The sequence below is a fragment of the Drosophila sulfurigaster genome, chromosome 2R (assembly GCF_023558435.1).
Source record: "Drosophila sulfurigaster albostrigata strain 15112-1811.04 chromosome 2R, ASM2355843v2, whole genome shotgun sequence".
NCBI lineage: Eukaryota > Metazoa > Arthropoda > Insecta > Diptera > Drosophilidae > Drosophila > Drosophila sulfurigaster.
The window spans coordinates 36,450,118-36,473,141 of NC_084882.1; the positions used below are offsets into that span (position 1 = coordinate 36,450,118).

The 23,024-nt window shown below is 43.1% G+C and overlaps 3 protein-coding genes across 3 annotated transcripts; 1 reads left to right on the top strand and 2 right to left on the bottom strand.

Annotated features, from left to right (window-relative positions):
• The first annotated feature begins 1,287 nt into the window (after nt 1-1,287).
• LOC133836635 (ankyrin repeat and SAM domain-containing protein 1A) lies at nt 1,288-9,540 on the top strand. Its single transcript, XM_062267226.1, is given in 15 exon segments — nt 1,288-1,405; nt 3,625-4,503; nt 5,485-5,800; nt 5,855-6,306; nt 6,376-6,604; nt 6,668-7,442; nt 7,444-7,647; nt 7,702-7,913; nt 7,973-8,287; nt 8,594-8,660; nt 8,662-8,763; nt 8,823-8,996; nt 9,056-9,187; nt 9,244-9,336; nt 9,338-9,540. Coding segments are annotated over 14 exon segments (4,011 nt in total). The 5' UTR covers nt 1,288-1,405; nt 3,625-3,626; the 3' UTR covers nt 9,401-9,540.
• A 2,909-nt stretch (nt 9,541-12,449) lies between these two features.
• On the bottom strand, nt 12,450-12,878 carry LOC133837766 (kunitz-type serine protease inhibitor 2-like). The gene is made up of 2 exons (XM_062268626.1): nt 12,760-12,878; nt 12,450-12,695 (listed from the first exon to the last, which is right to left on the bottom strand). The coding sequence occupies exons 1-2, from the start codon at nt 12,860-12,862 to the stop codon at nt 12,514-12,516; spliced, it is 285 nt and encodes a 94-aa protein (XP_062124610.1). The 5' UTR covers nt 12,863-12,878; the 3' UTR covers nt 12,450-12,513.
• Nucleotides 12,879-13,213: 335 nt separating this feature from the next.
• LOC133839014 (protease inhibitor carrapatin-like) lies at nt 13,214-13,723 on the bottom strand. The gene is made up of 2 exons (XM_062270310.1): nt 13,564-13,723; nt 13,214-13,495 (listed from the first exon to the last, which is right to left on the bottom strand). Exons 1-2 carry the CDS (start codon nt 13,676-13,678, stop codon nt 13,299-13,301), a joined length of 312 nt encoding a protein of 103 aa, XP_062126294.1. The 5' UTR covers nt 13,679-13,723; the 3' UTR covers nt 13,214-13,298.
• Nucleotides 13,724-23,024: the final 9,301 nt, after the last annotated feature.

Genomic DNA, 23,024 nt, shown 5'->3' on the forward strand with positions numbered 1-23,024 from the left:
CTAATGCAATATTTTAGTATTCAAGTTATTTATTACCTTAAGGCATACTTAAATTGATTTGTGAAAATAATACTATAGAAGTAAATATATTGATATTTCGTTCAATTAGCAAATTTTAATGTCTGTCTTAATTTATAGTCACGATAAAGTAAACGAAACGACTTTTGCCTGGATTCCGATGCATTTAGCACGGGTTTATAAATAACATGCGACTATCATATATACAACGATTTGCAGTGAGGCGGCGATCTGTAGAATTCTTTGGCATGCATCAGCGAGAGATCGACGCTCGGCGCCAGATAGTTTTGTATCTTTAGAATGTCAGTGGTGCAACTAAGGCGTGTTCCCTTTGCCACATTCTTTGTCCATGATGACAACTAAGTGAAAAGTTGATACTATTTTTACAACAACGTGTCTCGCACTCTCTCTCTCTCTGTCTCTCTCTCTATCTGACTCGCTGAGAGTGTCAGTTTTGCACATGAAAATACGTAAACAAAAGCATACTATAGCGTAAATAAACACAAATGAAGCAGACAGCAGCTATTCTCTGTCTGCCACACTCTCTGCCCGCCGCTCTCTTCTATCTTTGACATCTCTCGGTGGACGCTCTTTGGCCCGCATGGAGAAGCGACAGCAGAAGCAAAACAATCAAGTGAAAGCGCTGAGCAAAGCAAAGGCAAAGCGTAGCCGAAACTTATTGTTTCGTATTTGTATCTACAACTTTCATTGGCTCCCATCTCGCCTTCGCTTTGCCTTCGCCGTCGCCCAGCAGATACAGATACTAGCGTACTACGAGTACGTTGCACAAGAGCAAAGTGCACGGCGCATGGAGCACGCAGAACGGAGCACGGAGAACGGAGCGTGAAGCACGGAGAGCGAGCTGAGTGCGTGTGTGTTTGTGTGTGTGAAATATGTGGCAGAATTTCTTACGGAACTGCTGCTGCTGCTGCTGCTGTGGCTGACATAGGCCGAGGCCCAGAGTCCCATACGAGACTGACAGCGTCGCAGTTACAGTCAGCAGTCAGTATCGAGCTGGAGTCTCGAGCGTAGTCAGTGTCGTCAGTGTCGTCGCAGTCGGATCCAAAACGCGGGCGTAGCAAATTCATTTCGTAAATGGAAATGTGCTGGAGACGTCAAACGGAGACGCAACGCGAAGGGGAACGGCAAAGGGAGACGCAGACGGCGCGCGGCAAGCGAATGAAATGAAATTTATTAAATTAAAAAAGAAGACGTGAATACGTTAACGTTCAACGAACGAACGGAAGTGAAAAGTTACAAGCACGCACACACACAAATACGTATAGCAAATACAACAACAACAACAACAACTACTACAAAATAGTTATACAAATAAATATAGTTAAGAAAAAAAAAAAGAAAAGAGTGAACTCAACGCAAAAAAAAGGTAACTAAACACGAATTGTTCACTTGCAGTCAGAAAATGTATCTGTGAAGTAGCTCCCAGAGTGAATGTGTGTGTGTGTGTGTGTGTGTGTGTGTATCTGTATGTGTGTGTATATGGAAGTACACGCCTTTCGAGTGCAGCACCAGCAGCAGCACTCAGAGCAGAGTCACAAGCGAAAAAAAAAGTGTGAATAACAAACGAGCTATCAAATTGCCTTTGCACAACAACTTTTCTCAAACAATTTTCATCAATTTCCCGGCTCGAATTTAACAAATGGATGAACAAACAGGAAATGCGTCCCAGACAAACTGTCGTCTGGGAAATTGAACCGACTTTCCCATATGTACACACGCTTCATCCATCCGCCCGTCCGTCTGTCTGTCCGTCCGTCCGTCCGTCTGTCCGTCTGTCTGTCCGTCTGGCTATTTGCCAACAGCGAAACAGTCACAGACTTACATCCTCTTCTACATCCTCCTCCTACTTCTCATCATCTTCCTCAAGCGCAGGAGCATTCACTTTGCTCGGCGTCGCGAGCGGGTCAATATCCTTTGACCCAATTATGTTGGACACTATAAATTCATAAGCGTGAAGCCAGCCAATTGACATGCTTCTTCTGCTTTGGCTGTGGCTGTGACTGTGGCTGTGGCTTGTTGTGGTTGTCGCTCTTTCTGTTCTGACAGCGTCAATTCGTTTATAATGTGCTTCAATTTCCGTTGCCTTTGTATTTGGCTTTCTTTGCATAGACAAACAGTTGCCTTTCCTCCCGCTCCACTCAGAGTTTTGCATGCAAAAAATGTCACAGTCGGGAGGTGGCAAAGGGAATGGCAAAGGGAAAGGGAAAGAGGTGAAGCTAGTCCTTGGTGGATGGTGGGCGCGGCAGGACACAAGTCACAGTCGCAATCAGAGTCACAGTCACACTTGCTCTCTCTCTCTCTCTCTCTCTACCTCTCTCTCTCTCAGTTTGTGGAGTAACGCACACTCTCAATGAAACTCGCTCTCTCTCTCTGCAGTTCTCGCAAACCTTCTCTCGGTTGCCCTAAGGACGTGCCTAACCTACCTTTTGTTGAATCCTGTAGTAGCACAATAAGAGTGCGACTCCTCTGAGTGTGTGTGTGTGCGTGTGTGTGTGGGGAAGTTGGCGCGTGTGCGTTCAAGAGGGGTGTACGTGAGTAAGGGCGCGTGTGTAAGCAGGTGATTATCTGTTGCAGTCTTGTATTTATCTCATTGAAGCCCAAGTGACAAGCAGACAGACAGACAGACAGAAAGACGGACAGACGGACAAGTTGCCTCATGAACAGACAGCATGCTTTCAGTTTTAGGTCCCCATTGAGCGATATCAAATGGCAGCCACCACCCGCTAAACGGTACAATGGGGAGCATTAAGTCATCAAAATTTAATTCACTTCAAGTTCATTGCATTTGCTTGGGAAATTCTAGTTTACACTTATTACATAAATCAAGAAAACGCTGATAAATGTGCAGTAAACTTGTGAAAGTCTAATTGCCACTTATTGCATTATAGTTCACATAAAGAAAATGCTATTAAGGTGTTATATTCAAATTTGAATTCAATAGTGCTCCGAAGATTCATATATTATATCTCGAATTAAATAAACCTTCAGTTAAAGTCAATTCTTTTTCTTTAAAGTGTTTATTTTCATTTACATTTATTAGAAAAGTATAGCAGCATAATCTTCCACTTCTAAGGATTTTTACAACTGCAGTAAATCTGCCACACTTTTTGGGAATGTCAACCCTTTAATTCCTGTGCCTACTCTCAATTATTTGGCAGCTTCGGCCCATGGTAGGCGCCAAAGATGCTCACAGATAATTCCGGCGTAGACTCGTAAAAAGCACTTCATCAGCGGCAGACTCAGAGGCACTTCAGCCTCAGCCTCTGCCTCTGCCTCCCACCCACAGGACCTTTTACGCCTGGTCGGATGTCTTATTGTGTGATTTTTTCTGCTGTTATTCCCCTCGAACGAGAGATAGGAAGCAGGCATTGGCAGCATTGAATGTGTGTGTGTGTGTGCGGGGATGTCGCTGCAAAAGTCATTAGGGCTAAAAGGCGACCCGAGCTAAAAAGCCACAAAGCCAACGGCGTTTTAATGAAGCACACTTCGCAGTCATAATTCGTTTTGAGCAAAATCAACTCGCCTTTCAATGGCGATTAAATCACTTTCTAAGAGCTGACATTAATGGTCTCAACGCATTTGCAGACATGGGCAAGGATCAGGAGTTTCTGGAGGCGGCGCGCAATGGCAACATCAGCCACATCGAGAAGGTGCTCTCGCAGAAGGGCAAGCGAGCTGGACCCTTGGCCAGCCTGCGACGCACTGGCGTCAATGTGCAGGACAGCGGAGGATATTCCGCGTTGCATCATGCCTGCCTCAATGGACACGAGGATATTGTGAGACTGCTGCTCGCCCACGAAGCCTCTACGAATCTGCCCGACTCGAGGGGATCTTCTCCGTTGCATCTGGCTGCCTGGGCTGGCGAGACGGACATTGTGCGTCTGCTGCTCACGCAACCTTATCGACCGGCCAACGCCAATCTGCAGACCATTGAGCAGGAGACACCGCTGCACTGTGCCGCTCAGCATGGACACACGGGAGCTTTGGCTTTGCTGCTCTCCCACGATGCGGATCCCAATATGCGCAACTCTCGTGGAGAGACGCCACTTGATCTTGCTGCCCAGTACGGACGTCTACAGGCTGTGCAAATGTTGATTCGTGCACATCCCGAACTGATCTCGCATCTCAGCACAGCGGCTGTGGAGAGTGCGACGCCTTCGCCGTCATCGCCATCGTCGCCCAGTCGCCACATCTTTCCGCACACCTGCCTGCATCTGGCCAGTCGCAATGGCCACAAGAATGTGGTCGATGTGCTGCTCGCCGCTGGTGTCTCTGTGAATCTCCTGACGCCCTCGGGCACTGCGCTCCACGAGGCAGCGCTGTGTGGCAAGGAGAATGTGGTGCGCACTTTATTACGAGCTGGCATCGATCTGTCGGCCACCGACAACGAGGGACGCACTGCTCTCGACATACTACGAGAATTTCCACCACACGTGACCAAGCACATAATCGCAGTGATTAACAGTACGTATGCGTAATATGAGTGAATTTAATTGACTACAATAGAGGAAGATTAAGCAGATTGCAAGAAAACTTTTGATATTTGATTCGTTCATATTGAAATAGCTTTAAAAGAGATAAAAGTGAAATTGCACATTCTATTTACTACATCAACATTACGTATACGTAATATAAAAACTTATAAGTAATGTCAACATGTAAACAGATAACACAAAATGCAAGTATGAATAAAGACAGATTAGCTTAGATTAGTTGAGAACTATATCTAAATTCAATTGCTTATTCGAAATCCAAAGAAAGTCAACATTGCGTATACGTAACGTTAACAAGGTAAACCCATTTTAAAAAGCAATATTTTTATGCAGATTAGTTAATTTCAGCAGTCATTATTCAGATTAATTCACAGTGATTTTTATTCTGAAAATATAATTCAAGCACAACAACATTGCGTATACTTAATGAAACCAAAAAATTAACTTAGAATATAAAGTAAAAAAAAGCATTTTCATGCAGATCAGTTAAACAATTTCTGCAGCCACTATTCAGATTAATTCACAGCGATTCATATTCTGAAAATGGTATTAAAGCACACCAACGTTGCGTATGAAGCAAACGAAGTAAGCTCATAATGAACAGATAAAAAAAATGTTTGTAGAACAACTTTAATTCACATAATAATCAGAGCAATTATAATTCTGAAGAACCACTATCAGAAAACAACACGCACTTGCATGCGATTATTTCCAATAAATTGCTGACACATCTGTCAGATCGGAACTCTGAGCGCTGATTAAACTAGTTGACTTATATATAATTTATACGTATCTGTTATCTATTGGCACAGCTTTAATGACCACTCTCTGTGGTCACAGTCCAGATGTGTCATTTTATATGACTGTTTGACATTGCGTATACGCAATATGTGCAGAAGCGTTTCTCTGCAATTCAATATATAATAAATACATGCAACTCTTCTCTTGATAGATTTTCGTCACCAAATGGAGACAGATGACGGCGACGAAGTCATCTATCGCCAGCACTCAAGCTCGGGGCGTGGCAGCCAGGGCGGCAACCAGCCGCAATCGCAGCAACACAACAGCTACAATCACTATCACTTCAACTCCAACAATCACTTGCTGAACCACTCGCACTCCATGCAGCAGTCTGGCTACAGCAAGCAGAGACTTAGCGCTGGGAATGGAGCTCACTACAATGGCGGCAAGTCACTGGACAGCGCTCTCCAGCCCGAGGACAGATTCTATCAGGAACTCAATGCGCACTCGCCGCTGCACATACAAAAGTAAGTTCAGAATAATGTCTTCTATTCACTTTACTAAACTTGTTTGTCTTGCAGTGACATTGGCGGTGGCTACAGCGTGAGTCCTTCGTCCTCGCTGAGCAGCTTCGAGCCAGCCTCTGTGTCACCGCGTTCCCGCTGCTCTACCGGAACAGGAACAGGCAATCAGCCGCTGCAGATGAGCACCTTTGCACCCAGCGGACCTCCTAAGAAGCCGCCACGTCGCAATCTCTCAGTGTCGCCAACGCACGCTGGACCTGGGCAGCAATTCAGCTACAGCTCGCCATCGAGTCAGGGCACAGCGCAGGGTCAGGGACAAGGACAACAGCAGCGACGACGTCCGCCACCCACCGACAGTCCGTATTCGCATCAGAGTCACGGCAGCGTTGGCGGCATGAGCTTCGACGAGACGCAGCTGAGGGAGCGACAGCGCAGCGATCGACTCTACGCCAGCGCCAGACAGAGCACGCGATCAGCGGTGACGGGTGGCATGAATCTCAGTTCCAGCAGTGAGTAATCTTTGTACTCTCTCTCTATTCGTATTAATCATTCAATCCCTTTCCTTCTCTTCCCCTTAGATGACATGCTGGATCGTCAGTGCAGCAGCTCGGAGCTGAACAGCGAGACGAGCGTGCAGAACTCGAGTGGCGAGTCGCCTGCTCCCACCACCAACTCGATGAAGCGTCCGATTCCTGCGCAGCGCAGCGCCTCAACCAAGCTGTCCAAGGAGCTGCTCAAGTCCTGCGAGAATGCTACACTCAAGTCGTATAATCCCAATCGCAAACTCAAACGCAATCGCAACAGCTGGTGAGTACCAAGTCTTTCAATTTTCTTTGTTGATCTTCAATTCAATTCTTCTCTCTCTCAAAGCTCTCTCAATGTGGCTGATAAATCAGAGGTCGGCGAGCAGAACTGTGATCCCAAGCAGCAAATCCCGAGCAGTCCCACGCACTACAAGCAACCACCGACCCCGGATCATCCGCCTCCCAGCTCCAGCCAGGCGGAGCGCACCATTCACGAGCGCATTCGTCCGCTGAGCCAGGAGTACAAACGTCGCTCGGCGTTGCTGCAACTGCAGGCGGCGCAGCAGCTGATGATCGAGACGGGCTCGTCGCCATCGAAGCTGTTGCCCACTCTGAGCACGCCTGGCTACGATTACGATGACACGGTGACCGTGGTGCCTCGCTGTCCGGCTCCCTCGTCGGGCTCCTTGAGCTCCAGCATCTCGTGCTCGGATCACAGTCTCTCGTTATCCACGGACTACGTGGAGGAGTTTGTCAGCGATGTGCCTTTCGCTGGTTTATTAAAGGGAGCCACGCAGACGCACAAGGGGCAGGAGCAGACGCAGCAGGAGGTGCCTCGTATCATGCGTCCACCCATCGCCACCAAACCTCAGGTGCCGGAGCGCAAGTTTGTGAAGCCCCCGACGACGCCGACGCAGCAGAGTGCGGAGATTAAGCTGGAGACCAATGGCAATGCTAATGGTCCGACTAAAGTGGCAAACGAAAAGTCGCCGGCGAAGTCATCAGCCAGATCTCCATCAAGATCTCCTGGCAAGTCGCCAGCAAAGTCACCCATCAGCGGACAGTCGATAGCGCGCAACTCGCTGAATCTGCTGAGTCCGTTCAATGCGGAGGAGGCGCGCAAAAAAGATCTCCGAGATCATTGAGAACTTTGGCAGCGGCATTCTCAACACCAACATCACGCCCACCCACGACATCGAGCTGGACTTTGAGGATCTCGAGGTGCTGCCTGAGCGTCGCGAGTTGGCCGTCAGACTGCGCAATGCTGGTCTCCTGCACTTGGAGAGGATTCTCTTCGAGAACGGCTACGACAACTACAAGTTTGTGGTAAGTAGGAAGTCTTCATCCTCTTTGACTGAGTTCTCACAATGTTCTTTGCAGCGCAATGTGTTCGAGGAGCCGGACATTCCGTTGCTGCACATTCCGGAACGCGATGCCGCCAAGCTGCTGCGCTTTGTAGAGACTTTGCCGCCGGCGGAGTTTCTGCCTCAGGTGCCTCTGAAAACGCAGCAGGAGAACAAGCAACAAGGCGTGGCCAGCCTGCAGCAGTGGCTGCACAGCATCTCTTTACCCGAGTACCTCGAGTTCTTCAAGTGAGTTCAGCCATCGGAATCAATACTCTAAACTCTTCTAACCACATCTCCTCCTTTAGCAAACATTTGTACAACACCATCGAGAGCGTTTGCGGCGTTTGGGATGTGGAACTGCAAACGGTGCTGGAGATCAACAAGCTGGGTCATCGACGTCGCATCCTGCAATCCTTGGCTTTCATTCGCCAGATGCGCGAGTCGAAGTCGCAGAAGACGCCGCTGGCCGAGAACAACGAAACTAACAAGATGACATCGAATGGAAATAAGGAGGCGACTCCAGCTGCACCTGCTTCGAGCTCCGGTAACCATCAAGCACCTACAGCAAACACAAATGCGTTGCCACATCGCAATTCCATCACAGGGTACCGCAAAAATCGGTGAGTTGATGAAGAGAATACAAATTCACTCCAAACTTTCCTTCATTCCTTCTTTTAGCAAATAATAGGAATTCATGAATTTACGAATTATATTTACACCAAATTCCATCAGTGAATTATATTAGAAGTCTTCCTCAAATCCACTAAAACCAACATTATATTTTCTCTATTACTTTATTAAATGAAACCGATTTCATTGTCCTCATACCTCTGTCGAGTTAATGTGAAATTTCGCAATGAGATGCAGGCAAATGATAAAAGATTTTGAGCAATTTAGTAACCACCCTAATGTTCTCTTTTAAACAGCCCTGCTCCTCCTCCTCCCTTGGCTGCGGTACAAAAGGCGGCAACTGCCCCGCTGCAGATACGTGCTTCCCTCGGAGCTGCTGCTGGGATTGCCGGCCAGCATGCGCTCCACTCAGTGGCGCCACTCGGCGCAAACTCTCCTCAACGAGAACATCAAATACGAGGTTCAGGTAAGTCTTAGAAGCAACACTTCCATTTGAACACACTTAAATACTCCTCAATTTGACAGTACCTCGGCTCAACGGTTGTGAAAGAACTGCGTGGCACCGAGTCCACCAAGAAGTCCATACAGAAGCTGAAGGCCTGCTCCGGCGAGGGACAAGAAGAGATTGCCAAGCAGGGCGCGCCACTCACGCTGGCTATTTGCCACCGCGGCGTGGAGTTCATCGATGTGGCAAGCAAGGTTAGTTGCAGCAAAACAGCAATTAAGCAAATTCCATACTAATCTCTCTTCGATTGCAGCGCATTATTTGCGAGCACGAAATACAGAACATCAATTGTGCCTGCCAGGACTCCGAGGATCTGCGGCACTTTGCCTACATCACCAAGGAGCTGGACATGCACTATTGCCACGTGTTCCTGGTGCCTAGTACGGTAAGTGAAGAGAAGTTTACTCCCTTTAAAGAGACCTTATCATTGTTTTACTTTAGGACTTGGCCAGCGAGATCATCCTCACTTTAGGTCAGGCCTTTGAGGTGGCCTATCAGCTGGCATTGAGGGATGGCATCGCCACAACCCCCCGCGCTTCTCCTCGACAACGGCATGCTCCAGGGCGAATTCTGCGGCGCTGGCGGTGGCAGCAAATAGAGCCACGAGCTGGCCACCACCGAGGCCCAACAACAACAGAAACAACAACAAATGCTGGCCAGCCAGACTTTGGCCAACAGATCGATTGCTCGGAGTCGCAGTCACAGTCGGAGTCGCAGTCTGTGCGCCAAACTCTTTTGCTTGACCAACTACGGAGCGCTGTTCAAGCTCTAGTCGGAGCAGCTTCTAATGATCTAATCTAATAATCCTTGTATCCTAGTCTCCTAGTCCTTGCGCATTTGACTTTTATACAGAGTTTTTATTATTTATTTGTAACGATCAAAACGAACAAAGACTTTTAAAGGCACAATTTTTTAAATGACGTGAAATGACATGAACTTCCAGTCAATCATGAAGCATCAATCATCAATCATTTGAAGCGCAAATAATGCATTTAATCTTCGCAATTGCATTTAATTATACTTGATAATATTGTATGAATGTTTTAGACAATTTTAGCTATATCCGACTAACTATCGAATCGAAGGAAATTTATTAAAAATATTAACAAATTATGGGCATATTGGCATATAAACAATTTTATTGATGTTGACGAATCGGAAATTAATAATTGCTGCGTTTGGAAAGCAATGGAAAATTCATATCGATATATCGAATAAATATTTATATATATATGTATACTATTAATGAGAATATTACAAATTGGCTATATACAAGCGAGAAGTGAACGAAGGAAGCACAATGATGATTATTCAACGGGACAATGCGTGTTGTTATATAATTTTAAATAAATCAAACATACATTTAACACAGAAAAATCAACAAAATATATATCTATGTAAATCGAATGCTAAACTCTAATCAAAGTAAAATACAACGCAAGCGAAAGTTATAAGCAAATTGTGCTTACAAAATAAACTATCAATAATTCGTAAAATTAATTGAAACGAGGCATCTTCTAGAAAAGTTTTCAAATGTTTTAAGCTAGTCCTTTAGTTGTTTTTTCTTGGTAATTAATTTAAGGCAAAGCCTTGTTGTTGTTTGTCATTTGTTTTAACTCATAATTATTGATTAACTTATCATAATTTATTTCAATTCTCGACATTTTCTATCGATGTGTGCAAATGCTTTAAATGTTAGCCTGCTTTATGGTACAAGAAATGTTCATAATAAAAAGTACCTATCCATAAAAAGAAGAACAAATAAATTGACTAATAATACTATGTAATTGTGCATTCTCTGCAAAGTTTGTTATTCGCATAAACTATATCTATAAACACATGAAAACCCCAAACCCCAAACATACGATAAATATATATAACATTTACCCAGACAGGCTAGCGCATAACTAATGAAATTTAATAGCAAACTATGCATAAATAAATATAGCAAAATCGAACAAAAACCCCAACAACAACACAAATACAAATGAATGAAAAAAAGATATAAAAAATAAACATGTTTACCGAAAAAAAAAAAAAAAAAAAAGAAAAATAAAACCTAAATGGAAACCTGTAAACCTGATTTGTCTTCGTCAAATTGCATAAACAAGTTTATCAAAAATATACTACAACCGAATAAATGAAAAAACAATTTAAATAAACTTTAAACACACACAACTAACAAGAAGAAGAAGTAGAAGAAGGAGGAGGAGAAAAAGAAGAACAAATACGATTACTATTACTAAATAAATGCATAAATAAATTCAAGTTGTCTGTAATTAAATGTCTCGCTATCTCTATCTCTTTGACACTCGCTACGACTATCTTCTGCTCCATCTGCAACTCTGCAACTCTAATATGCCACAGAGCGGGGTCAGTGCTGCAGTTAAACGCCTCATGTCAATTAGGCCGCACTTTCCCACAGGCCTCTGCCATAACTTGCAACGTTCCATCTCCAGCTCCATCTGCAACATCGGACTTCGAGTCCGACTCCGAGTCGAGTACAGAACGCAGATCATTTACACAAATTGACCGCAAGCCGGTTTTTTTTCTCTCTTGGAGTGCGTCTTGTTGGTTTTTATAAGGCTAAATGCGTTAAGCATTTGATCATACGAATATTAATTGGCAAACACCAAAGCGCAGAGCTCCAGGCCTCGCAACTCGAGGCCTCGTTGGACTCTCGCTAATGTTGCCAGCAATAAGTTGCGGCGTGCGTCAAATGTTGCCAAGCGACAACACGATAGCGCAATAGTTGGCAACGCGACTGCGACTGCGAATGGGAATGGGAATGGGGAATGTGGAAGAGTGAGAGGGATGGATGGATGGACATGCGAGAGATGTCTGGTTGTTTGATGCGAGCAGCCAGAATGACGACGAGTGTGTGATGCTGCCGCCTCTTGCGTTTAACGGTTTAAATTATTTCTGTGCAACCCGCTAGCGTGCACACAGCTTATCACAATTTCATTATTACAAGTACTATTATTATTATTACGCTTTCGTATGCTATAAATTCAAAGAGTGAGACAGAGACGGAGATAGCGCACTTGTAATTGAAATTGCGTGACTTTATTCTTTGATTTCGCATTGCCGAATAACGAAAGCCAATTGCCAATTGTCTGATTCGTCCGGAAGCTCACTGACGAAAGCTTTCTACCTTGTATAATTGTATCATGAACAGTACAAAGCAGCTGACAACAACGTTACACACATATCTCTGTGTATACACATTTCGACACACACCGACACACGCACACATGCATCGCACGAAACTTTCGGCGAGCTTTCGCTTTAACTGCCAGCAACACACAAACAAACAAGCGACGCTGTCGTCGATGCTGTGCCCCTGTTACGAGAGTGAGCAAGCAGCGCAATGTTTGCCCAGCCCTTGTGAAAACGAGCAAAAATACGAGCACAAATAAATGTGTATCCATAATTGAGCGAGACAGCAAACATTTGCTGTGCTGCTCTTCACGTGTATCGAAAGCTATTGCCGCCGTCAGCGTCGCCGCCCCCCTCCCTGCTGCGTGTGCTGCGCGCCTGCTGGAAATTGTACCAAAAATCGCCGTTCGTCAATAAAATCGCGCATCTGGCGAGTCGCCGAAACGCTAGCGATTCCCCCAATCTCTCTGCGGACTCACTCGCTCTGCTCATGAGGGAAGTGCTTTATTCACAATATCGTGGCATTTGTGTGTTTGTATCGTATTTCTATAGCTAATATCCCAATATTCTTTCCCTGCAAAAGTTAATGCAGTGGTCCTCGTTGTAGAATCGATTGCGATTCCCACCACAATTCGAGTGCACAAATATCTCACAGCGATTGTGCCTGGGGTGGAAATACCACAGCTCCGTGTGACCTTTGCAATGACCGTACTCTGGCTTGGCATTGCAAATGCCTGCAAATACACGGGTTGACCTTAAAGTGGAAGAACATATTCTGCGTAAAGTATTAAGACTCACGTGCTCTTAGCATTAAGTTGATTGCGTATTCCTCTTTATTCGACCGAACGCATATCAAAGACAACGCCCATATGTACAATACTATACCCAAGAGCTGTTTCATTTCGAACTGAATTTAGGAACTGTTTATTTTCCGCTTCGACAGTTTTCTTATATAGCACGAAATTAGAGGTAATGGAAATGTGTTTCCTAATCAGCAAATCAACTCATTAGAACACTTACAACTTTCGCTTTTAGTTAGAAAAAAAACTTACACGATTGTAGAGGTAATTACTCATCTATTTACTAAAGAATACCATTTGACTTTAAAGTGTCAATGAACCATCTGAAAATCTTTCGCTTTGCATAACACTATGTCTATTATCTCATCATTACAATTTCGATTATTATATTTACAAAAGATTAAAAATTTATCTATCTTGAAAGTGTCAATGAACCAACTGAAAACTTTTTCGAAATTAAACAATCTTTCTACTTATCTAAAACTATATCTTTAATCATTTATATCTTATAAGTTTTTAATATCATTACTATTTTAATTATACTTTTTTCTTTAATTGTTCCATTGCCGACGAAACGCAAAAGTCCTCGCACTCTTCTTTGGAGAAGAAGCGATTGGTGTTGCCCCCACAGTTGGAGTAGACAAAAGTACTGCACTGTTTCTTATAGATGTCATAGTACCACATTTTGCGGTGACCTCCGCACTTGCCATACTTGGCTCTCTTCAGACACACAGCTAGAGAAGTAAATCAGAAAATAAGTCAACTTGATAAGGTTATTTATAACATATCCTAACTAATTCACCTTTTCGTACAATATCCCAGCGCAGGGAAACATCCGGGACATCGTCCTGAGCAATGGTTAAGCAAGGAAAGCTGACCAACAGGATAACCAGGAGTAAAGCAAACAAGCGCGACATTCTTAAAGAAGTTATTGTTATAGAAAGAAAGAATTAAACTGAATAAATTCGCAATTGCAACTTGAATTTATAGCAAGTTTAATATTCATTCAGTACTATCTTGAGTCAATCCCCCGTTGCTGACAACTGTTTTTGAAAGAGATTCTGATAGAAAACCATTGTTGGCCACAAAACACCTACGATTAATGTGCGATGTTTAATGAGTCTAACCATTGCTCAATCTGTAATCACAAGACAAAATTACGAGTATATTCGTTTTTTTCAATATTTGTATTCACAGTCGACCGGTTGAGCAGTTAGTTAGTTAGTTAGCAAGTGAGCAAGCGAATTCAATTAAATTTCTCAATAAATTACAAGTGCAAAAACGCATGCACTCGAAGAAAAGCAAATATTATAAATTGAAATAGATGAAATGCGTAAATTTAGTGAGATGTTTTACATTATTTGTACATTTTAAAAATGGGAAATTAGATTTATAAAATAAAATTAATTTGTGAGTGATCCAATTTATCTCAGTGCATTGACTTGACTTCGAGTTCAGTTCAGTGCTGTGCTGCATACTTAGATGCATGAAGAGTGCAAGCTGTGTGAACTGGTCCGCTGTGTAAACCGGTACTTAGTACACAACGAAACGGACGGGGAGTATTACGCAATCTCTCTCAGGCGCACATCACACACGCATACCATCGCATTACACATACGCCGAGTGGGACATACATAGAGACATGTCTCTCGCATTTTTTCATCTCTCGCAACGAAATCGAAAACGCAACGAAAACATCGGAAAATCGAAATTCTAGATCAAGGCCAATCCACACACACTCGCACACACTCACTTCAATGTTTATCAAAGTGCAAACACACGCAACATGCGTAAAAAATAAATAAACTGAAACTTGTTTGCCATTTGGAGGAGGATGCTTGGCCAAGTCGACTGCTTGACTGGCTGTCGGGCTGGTCAGACGCAGGCGAAAACTGGGCCAAAAGGAAGCACTGTCAATTGCATTGAATAAATTGCAATCTAAATCAATTTTGTCATTTAACAATTTGCATTTGGAAATTACAAGACAAAACACTTAGCAGCACTTACTCGATGCTGACAGGGCCACAGGCTTGGGAGTCCGACTCCGACTCCGTCACCGACTTTTGGGGCGGCAACCCCAATTGCCAGTCCACAAAAAAAAACGATATATGAGTGCGAGTTGAAGGTTCCACAGAAGCATTAGCGAATATTACAAAAATAATAATAAATATTCATAGCAATTTATGCATCAGCTTTAAATTTATGTGCCTCAAGCCAAAGGTTAATAATACAGTAAAAAATATCGAAACAAAAGTGATTGTAGGAGGAGTTGAAACTGAAATTGAGCCATAATTCTATTAACTTAATACTTTTTTAATGTTCAATGCAAATTTCAAATGCAATTGTGAAGAGCATTAAAATAGTTATTTGGCCATTTAAGGTCTGAGGCAAGTGCAACATCGTGTGCAGCACGTCAAGGCCAAAGGGAAGATCTGATCGAGGTGGAGATAACATTTTTGGATAGGCAGCGAATTAATGGTTTAACGCTTTCGGCTGTCGATTTCCGACTGTCGACTCTCGACTATCAACTATCGACTGTCGAATGTCGCACGCAAATGAAGCACTGGAATATTTTGCAATTATTGCTAATAAAAATGTTTATGGCTAATGCCGATGTCGATGTCGATGGCGATGCGATGCCCATTGGCCGATGACTTCTGCTGGGGCGATATGAATCACCATAAATCCAAGTGAGGTATAAATATTTATCGTGATTTTATAATCATGCCAACCAAATTGCCTTGCATGCTCCGCAGCAACCACAGCAACCACAGCAACTGCAACCACAACCACAACTGCGAGCACATTTGGCATGCGTGAGAATCGCACGCAGAGCAACTGACCAATGGCCACATTTTCTTTTTTTATGGCAGGCAAATTTAGCAAACACTGTGACGGTGACTGCGACTGTGATTTGAATGGCGCAGATAAAAAAGGTCGCGCGGTCTTAGAAAGTGGGTTAATTAAGCAAGCAGGAGACCAACAACCAACGAAGAGAACAACACTTCGATGGACCTCACAGTGCTCCAATAAAACATAACGCATTGGAATGCCCAAAAACTTGACCTCAAATGCCGACTGTCCGACAGTCGAAAGAAGGAGCAACAAGCTGAGGACTGAGGACGTTGCTCGCGCACACGTCACGGTTAATTGGGCATTCAAATGTCAAGTTCAATTTTGGGCTACATTAGCGTTACCTATAAAAGGGCCGTTCCTCTCTGCGCCGCATAAAATGAGATTTATTGTTGCATTTGCCTTTGCCTGTTGCCTGTTGGTTGTTGTCGGTGGCATGCAGCATGCCTGCTGCCTGTTGAATGCGACTGCATAAATTGCTTTTGGGGCACGGTTGCAACTGCCACTGCAACTGCAACTGTGCAACTGTGCAACTGGTGGCAATGGTCCAGTGATCAGCGGACCGCAAAAACAATTGGCCAAAAGAGCCACCCGATAGCCACTCGTTTGGCATTTAACTTTTGAATAATTTGGCCAGCCCAAAAGGCAGCATAAATTGGAATATCATTATTAGCCTAATGATATCTCCCTCCCCTTCCGTTTCTTGACTTACTCGTGCCACAAACCACATCCTAATGCACTTTATTAATCTTGCCCCTTATGACATTGACGCGCCACATCCGATTTATGTGCACAGCCATAAAAGGAGCTCAAGTGCAACTGGTTAATACTCTAGCCGAGGGATGCACAGTTAAGTCATCAATTGTGGAATGCACTTCGAAAATATATACACAGAAAGAAAACAGTGATGAAATCGGCAATGAAATTTGAATCAAGATTATATGATGCCATTCATTGTTTAATGAAAGTTTATTCTTAAATCAACATCAACAATCTAAAGAGAAATTCAAATTATAATCTTGTATCAAGATTGAAAAAACTCAAAATAGAACGAAGAAGGCAAATCTTAAATCGAGAAATCATCCATTTTAAATTAGATTGCATTTTAGGAAACAACAACAAAAATTGAGCGTGTGTTTTAAATCATTCATTCGTTCATTTTGTATGTTGTCTAATATTCTTGAAGCATTAGTTACCCTTTTATATAAGCACCGATGATAGTTTGAGCCTATAAATCTTATTTCAATGATTTCTCCATTATTTAAAACTTTTCAAACTAAATTTTTCTCTCTGTGTACTCAATACTTGAGTATCTTTTGTCTATCAGTAAACTTTTATGCTCAGCCATCAAATGCTTGCTCAAATCTATGACTCTCATTAAAACTATTAGCAAGGGTATTAAAACTTCGACACGCTTGCAGAGGATTGATTTAGTTTTGTGTGGTTTATCAGACGAATGGTAATCGGACTCTGGTTTTCATTTTTGTTTGGGTGCCAACAAGAAAAATATCTACAATTGGTGCAATCAACTTGAGCTGCTTTTAACTAAATCTATTTAAGTATCAATTAAATTGTGCAGCATTTTAATATTTTAAGTGCAATCAAGTAATGAAAAAAAAAACAACAACAGCAACTAGTATCGAATGGCACAGCCACAAAAAAATAGTTGCAGCAACGTGTGGCAGCAACTGTTGCTGCTGCAGTATTGGGGTAGCATAAATCAACGATAAGAAAATTAAAAGCCATAAATTTGCAATTAATTTTTAATTTGTGCAAATTGATTAGCATCAGCAGCAGCAGCAGCAACCAAAGCAGCAGCAACACGCCGAAAATGCCAATAAACAATTTTATGAAATAAATCAACAGGCAGTTCGGCTGTTTGATAAGCATTTCCGGTATAGCTGCTCAGATCGGAGAAGTGCAATTCACCCTTTGGCATTATAAAGTTGCCATTTCCCATGGCAATCGACGCTAAACAAATTCGTCCAGCTAAAGACTTGGAAGAGTGCAATCTGTAGACAAAATGCCCCCAGCTACAACCTACGCAGTGTGGTCAATAAATAAGCAAGAAAGCAGGCAAGAAAGTGTGAAGAAGGTCTCTCAGAGATCTCTCTGGGCAATCTCCTCTTGGCCTCTTGTTGGCCTGCCAACCTGCAAAACCAATAACATAAGACGAACTCTTGACCCAGCGCAGAGGTTGTTGCTGTCGTTGTTGCTGTGGTTGCTGCTGTCCAATGAGCATTATAAGCTGTGATTAATTATGCTGACATTAAATCGGCTAATAGAAATATATCTCGTTGCGATGAAAATAATGTTGACGTGATTGTAATTGAAGTTGCTGTTGCTGTTGCTGTTGCTAGAATAAGTGTTGCCTTTAACCCTGCTCGAAAATTGCCTTTTCACCGCTGCGCTGAGTTTATTGCAAATTTGTTTGTTTGACCATTTCATGTTAACTGATGGGGAAAATTTGTGAAAAGCGCTTAGGAAAACGCATTTTGACAGAGTGCATAAATCACATTGATAATTGGCAACTGCTTTCACGCCAGCAACAACAGCAGAAATAGAAAGAGGAAGACGAAGATGTGGCCACTTTGGAAGGAAAGTTCTGTGCAACAATTAAACAGAAATTTGCGGCAAATATAATTAACTGCGCGTACTACTCGGCGTATAAGTTATTTGCCACGCATCATCAACGTATTTAAATCAATTACAAACTGCAATTTGTAGCTCTGCCTTGGCATGCGTTTCCATTACAGATGACACTGTTCTCTAGCAATATTGTTGTGGATGGTGTTGCTATTGCTGTTGCTGTTGCTGTGGTCGTGTTAAGTACGCGCGAATTAATGTGTTGCCCGAGTCAGTACATCTTGAAAGTCATCTGCAGCGGTTGTCGTTGCTATGGTTGCTGCTGCTCTGGCTGCTAAATTGCTAGACAAGTCAAGAATTTAACAGCCAAAGCGCCGCCTCAGTTTCAGTCTCGCAGTCTCGGTCGCAGTCTCAATCCCAGTTCAAGTCGCTGTTGAGGCGACGCCGCGTAATTTACGTCGATTTGATGTTTCCAACATAAATTTATAGCGCGCACATTTTTACCCAGCGATTTGTTGCCAGCCTGCCGCCTTCAGTTGCTGAATTGATGATGTTGCTGTTGTGGTTGCTGTTGCTGTTGCTGTGGCGTGCTTTGATTTCACAGAGCAGCAACAGACAAAAATGTCGCAATAGCACAATAATGAAAAAGCAAGAAAAATCATGTTGGCATGTGGCTGTTGCTGTTGCTGTGGTTGCTGCTCTTCTCGTTGGCAACATTTTTGCCAGCGATTTGCTTTTTATTGACTGAAGAGGCCGCCAGTTTGGAGCTGTTGCAGCTGAAGGAGGCTGTTGGGGCCTTTGAAGAGGCGCCTGCGTGTATGAAATATGGTGTTGCTCACGTTGTTGCCATGATGTTGCTGTTGTTGTTGGTTGTTGGTTGCTGCTGCATGTTTGTTGCCCGACATGACATGTTCGAGGAGCAGGAAGTCGTTTTGCGTTTTGCCACATTTATGAGTTACGCTTTGGCCGCGTGTTGCAAGCAAACCTCGCATGCAATGTGCCACTTATGGCTGCTGCTCTGGCTGCTGGCTGCTGGCTCAGTGTTGCTGTTGTTTAATTATGTGCAACTTGTTTGCAGTCTTAGGCAGCAAATGATGTCATTAGTACGAACGCTGTCTAACTCTCTGGCCCCACAGTGCAAAGGTAAGACACGCACAATCAAATTAAGAAATTAAGTGGCAACATTTAGCAACAGAGCTAGAGCGTTTGCAACATGTTGCCAATGCTGCCAATGCTGCTGCTGCTGCTGCTGGCCGACAAATTGCTGCTGGCCCCGCGGCCAACACGCCGATCTAATTGCAAGTGGAAAATTGTTCGTAAATTCTATTTTTCAGTTAACAACACAGCAGCAAAAAGACGCCCAAGGGCGGAAGCATGTTCGATACAAAATGATGCATGTTGCAGCCACAGTCGGTGGGTGCTGTTGCTGCTGCTGCTGCTGCTGCTGACTGTTGCCTAGCCCAATTATAAGGCACCTGCAATTGACAATACGTGGCCAAGTGGAGCGACCGCATGATTTATGCGGCAAACCATTTAAAGTCCACGGCGGTTCCATAAACAAATTGTCGCCAAGCGCTCTAAATGGAGCTCTGCCTCGATGGCTGCTGCTGCTTCGATGGCTGCTGGCTGCACCATGAAATTGAGCTGTAATTGAATTGCACTCAGGATACGAAATGCTCGAAATGCTTTTTTGGCCATCTTGCAATTTATTGCGCCGCATTTCAATTTCACAATTAAAACACATTGCCAAGCTCTCGAGCTCTCAGAGCCACGTCATTAGTTTTTGGCCAAACAAATATGGTCATTGTCTCAGACTCTGACTGTGTGTGTGTGTGTGTCATGGATATTGCCACATATCGCATGCGACTTTGTTACGATTTCAAACATTTAACAGTTGTTTTAGTCAAACAGCCTGCAACATGCCGCATGCTCGCCCAGCCCGAGGCCGCTGCCACATTTGCTGCTGTTGCTGCTGCTTTGGTTGCTGCTACCTTGCTTGGCTGTTGATAATTTGTAAGCTGCAACTTTGTTGCCATTGCTGCTGTCGCTGTCGCTGCCAGTGTCGAGTGCCTGTTGCTGTCCAAATTGCCAATGCAACCAATATGTATCTTAATCAAAGTGCCAACCACAGCAGCAGCTAACCACAGCAACATGCAACAACTCACAACTCTCTGCTGGCAGCTGATAATGGCCAAAGTCATCCACAGCTCCACATCAATGAGCTCAAATTGGACATAATGATTTTCATAATTCAAATTTGCTTTTCATTCGCACATCAGGTGTAAGCAGCAGCTGGCTGACTTGTCTTGTCTGCCATGAGAACCACATCGATATGTCGACATGTTCGTATCAGATCAAGTGGAATTTTATTTGCATATGTTTCAGGTTGAGATCTGGTTGAAAAATCGGTCAATTGAGCTGCTCCTTATGAAAATTTCCCCTTTTCTAACACGAATGGAAACAGCACATTTTGTGCTAAGATTATGTGTTGTATTTTATTTCAACTATATTGCTTTTCTTTTTCGTAATGACAACATTCTGTGTAGACTTTCGAATGCTATCATTGATTTTTATCTCCTCTTTTAATCTGACTTTGGTTCATCTCTACTTCTAAACATATTTCCCTTTCAATCATAACATTCTTTTCATAAGCGTGTCTTATAGTTCATATATTTAATTTAGTTTCCCTTCCCTAATTCTTCCAAATCTCTGCTTCATTTCTTCCAAATTTCCACAGCAGATTTCCATTTGCCTCAAATTTAATTTCGAGTGTTTTCATTAGTAACAAACTTTGGCTGACTTTGGCGCTTGCCCAATTTGGAATCATTTCTGACTGCACATAAAACAAACAACAACATAGATCGGGGATCGGGGATCGGCGATCGATGTTCGGTGATCGGTTTGGTGATCAGTGTGCAGTTTAGTGATCTGGCTGCCACCCGGCGTTGCAGCAATGGGTGCAGACCACGGGGCAAAGCAAATATCATTGTCAAATGCGCTTTTAATTGATGTAGACAGCGCCCGTACAGATTGGACAGCAGCGCTGGACACGCTGGACACCCGACTGGACACCATGTGGACGACAACCGAGCTGTGGCTGTTGCTGTTGCTGTGGTTGTTGCTGTGGCTTGAGCTCAACTGACAAGCGCACATTAGCAATAAAATATCTAATTGGCGTCTCTTAAGCAACAACAACAACAAAAAGCAACTTTAACCAACATACAATAATAGAGCCAAGTCAAAGAAAAATGAAATTTCATTAAACGAATCGAGTCGAGAAGATAGGAGAGGAGAGAGGAGAGAAGCGAGGAGAGGAGAAAAGAGGTAAGTCGACTGGAGTTCAGAGACGTAATCGAGACTTTTGTTTGGAGATTTGCTTTTCGGTTTGTTTTTTGCGGGGCCTGTTACAATTTATGGGCTGTGATTTATGCCAGCAACTAAAATTTATTTCATTTTTAATGAGTAATTTACACAAAATTGCATTAATTTGCGCGCCCAAAGCAAAACACATGCCACATGCCACACGGCTACAAGCAAACACGCCTCAGCGATGGCGACAACTCGTGGCAAATTTCTGACATTTCCTTGATTTATAAATCAAATCGCAGCGAATTGAATTCAATTCGAATCGAATTCGAATCGAATCGTATTGAATTGAATTGAGTTGAACAAAGAAATTGAACGATCTTGGCATTAATCTTAATGCAATGTTCAATTAATGCAATCGGTAATGAGATCAGTCTCATTAACTTGTTTCTTTTGCTTAATTTGAATTTAATTTCCAAATGCCAAACGATTGTTGCCAATACTTGGAGCAATGTGTTGCCAATTAGGCGCCACATGCTGTGTGCTGTGCTGTGTGTGCCACTGTGCCACGCAGTGTTGCAACGATTTCCATATGCGCAGCAGATGGCTGCCCCAAAATGGTCGCAGATCAAGCGCAGACGCCCTGAGACAAGCTCTTTAAAAACCGACAGCGACTGCGAGTACAACTCAGATTGAGATTGAGATGATTTAATGTCGCCTCGGCTGACTTGACCATAAATGCACCGTTTAAATTAATATGTACGAGCGTCACCTAATGAAGCTGCCAGCCGGAAAGACACACAAACAACACGGACAGACGGACAGACGGACGGACGGACGGACGGACAGATGCAACGTGACCAACACGGCTTGACGGTATTTTTGGAATTTTTACAACAGCTCAGTCCTCCGACTGAGCCAACTCCTCAGTCTCAGTCCTATGAGCCGAGTCGACCCATAGCCAAGCCAAAAGCCAACCCACTTGCCATTTTCCATTAGCAATAAAATAGACAAGAGGAAAAGCTAAATTGAATCTATTGAAGTTTAAATACGCTTTTCATTTGCGGAAGAGTTATGAGCTTTGTTTTATGGTTTGTTTACTGTACTCTATGGTATATTGTGAATATACCAAACAAAGCATTTGGTATATTTTAGTGTTTTTTGTAGTACTCTAGGGTATATTTCGAATGTAGTACCGTATCAATATACCAAATATAGCCTTTGGTATATTTTAGTGTTTTGAAGTACTATGGTATATTGTGAATATACCAAACAAAGCATATATTTTGATATTTGCGATACTATAGTATATTTTGAATATACTATATTAATATACCAAATATTACCCTTGTCATACTTTAGTATATTTGCAATACTTCAATATACCAAATATTGCGTTTGGCAAATTTTAGTATTTTTTTGGTATATTAATTTGCCATAGTTTAAGAAAATATCGCACTACTTTTATTCAAAATGTAGTACTATATGATTATACTTTTGGTATATTTTAGTATTTTT

Excerpts from the sequence above, each read along its gene's own strand:
- LOC133837766 (XM_062268626.1), bottom strand. The coding sequence starts at position 12,862 with ATGAAACAGCTCTTGGGTATAGTATTGTACATATGGGCGTTGTCTTTG. Across the intron at positions 12,696-12,759 it reads CAACTTAATGCTAAGAGCAC|GCATTTGCAATGCCAAGCCA; the intron begins GTGAGTCTTAAT and ends GTGTATTTGCAG.
- LOC133839014 (XM_062270310.1), bottom strand. The coding sequence starts at position 13,678 with ATGTCGCGCTTGTTTGCTTTACTCCTGGTTATCCTGTTGGTCAGCTTT. Across the intron at positions 13,496-13,563 it reads CTGGGATATTGTACGAAAAG|CTGTGTGTCTGAAGAGAGCC; the intron begins GTGAATTAGTTA and ends TTACTTCTCTAG.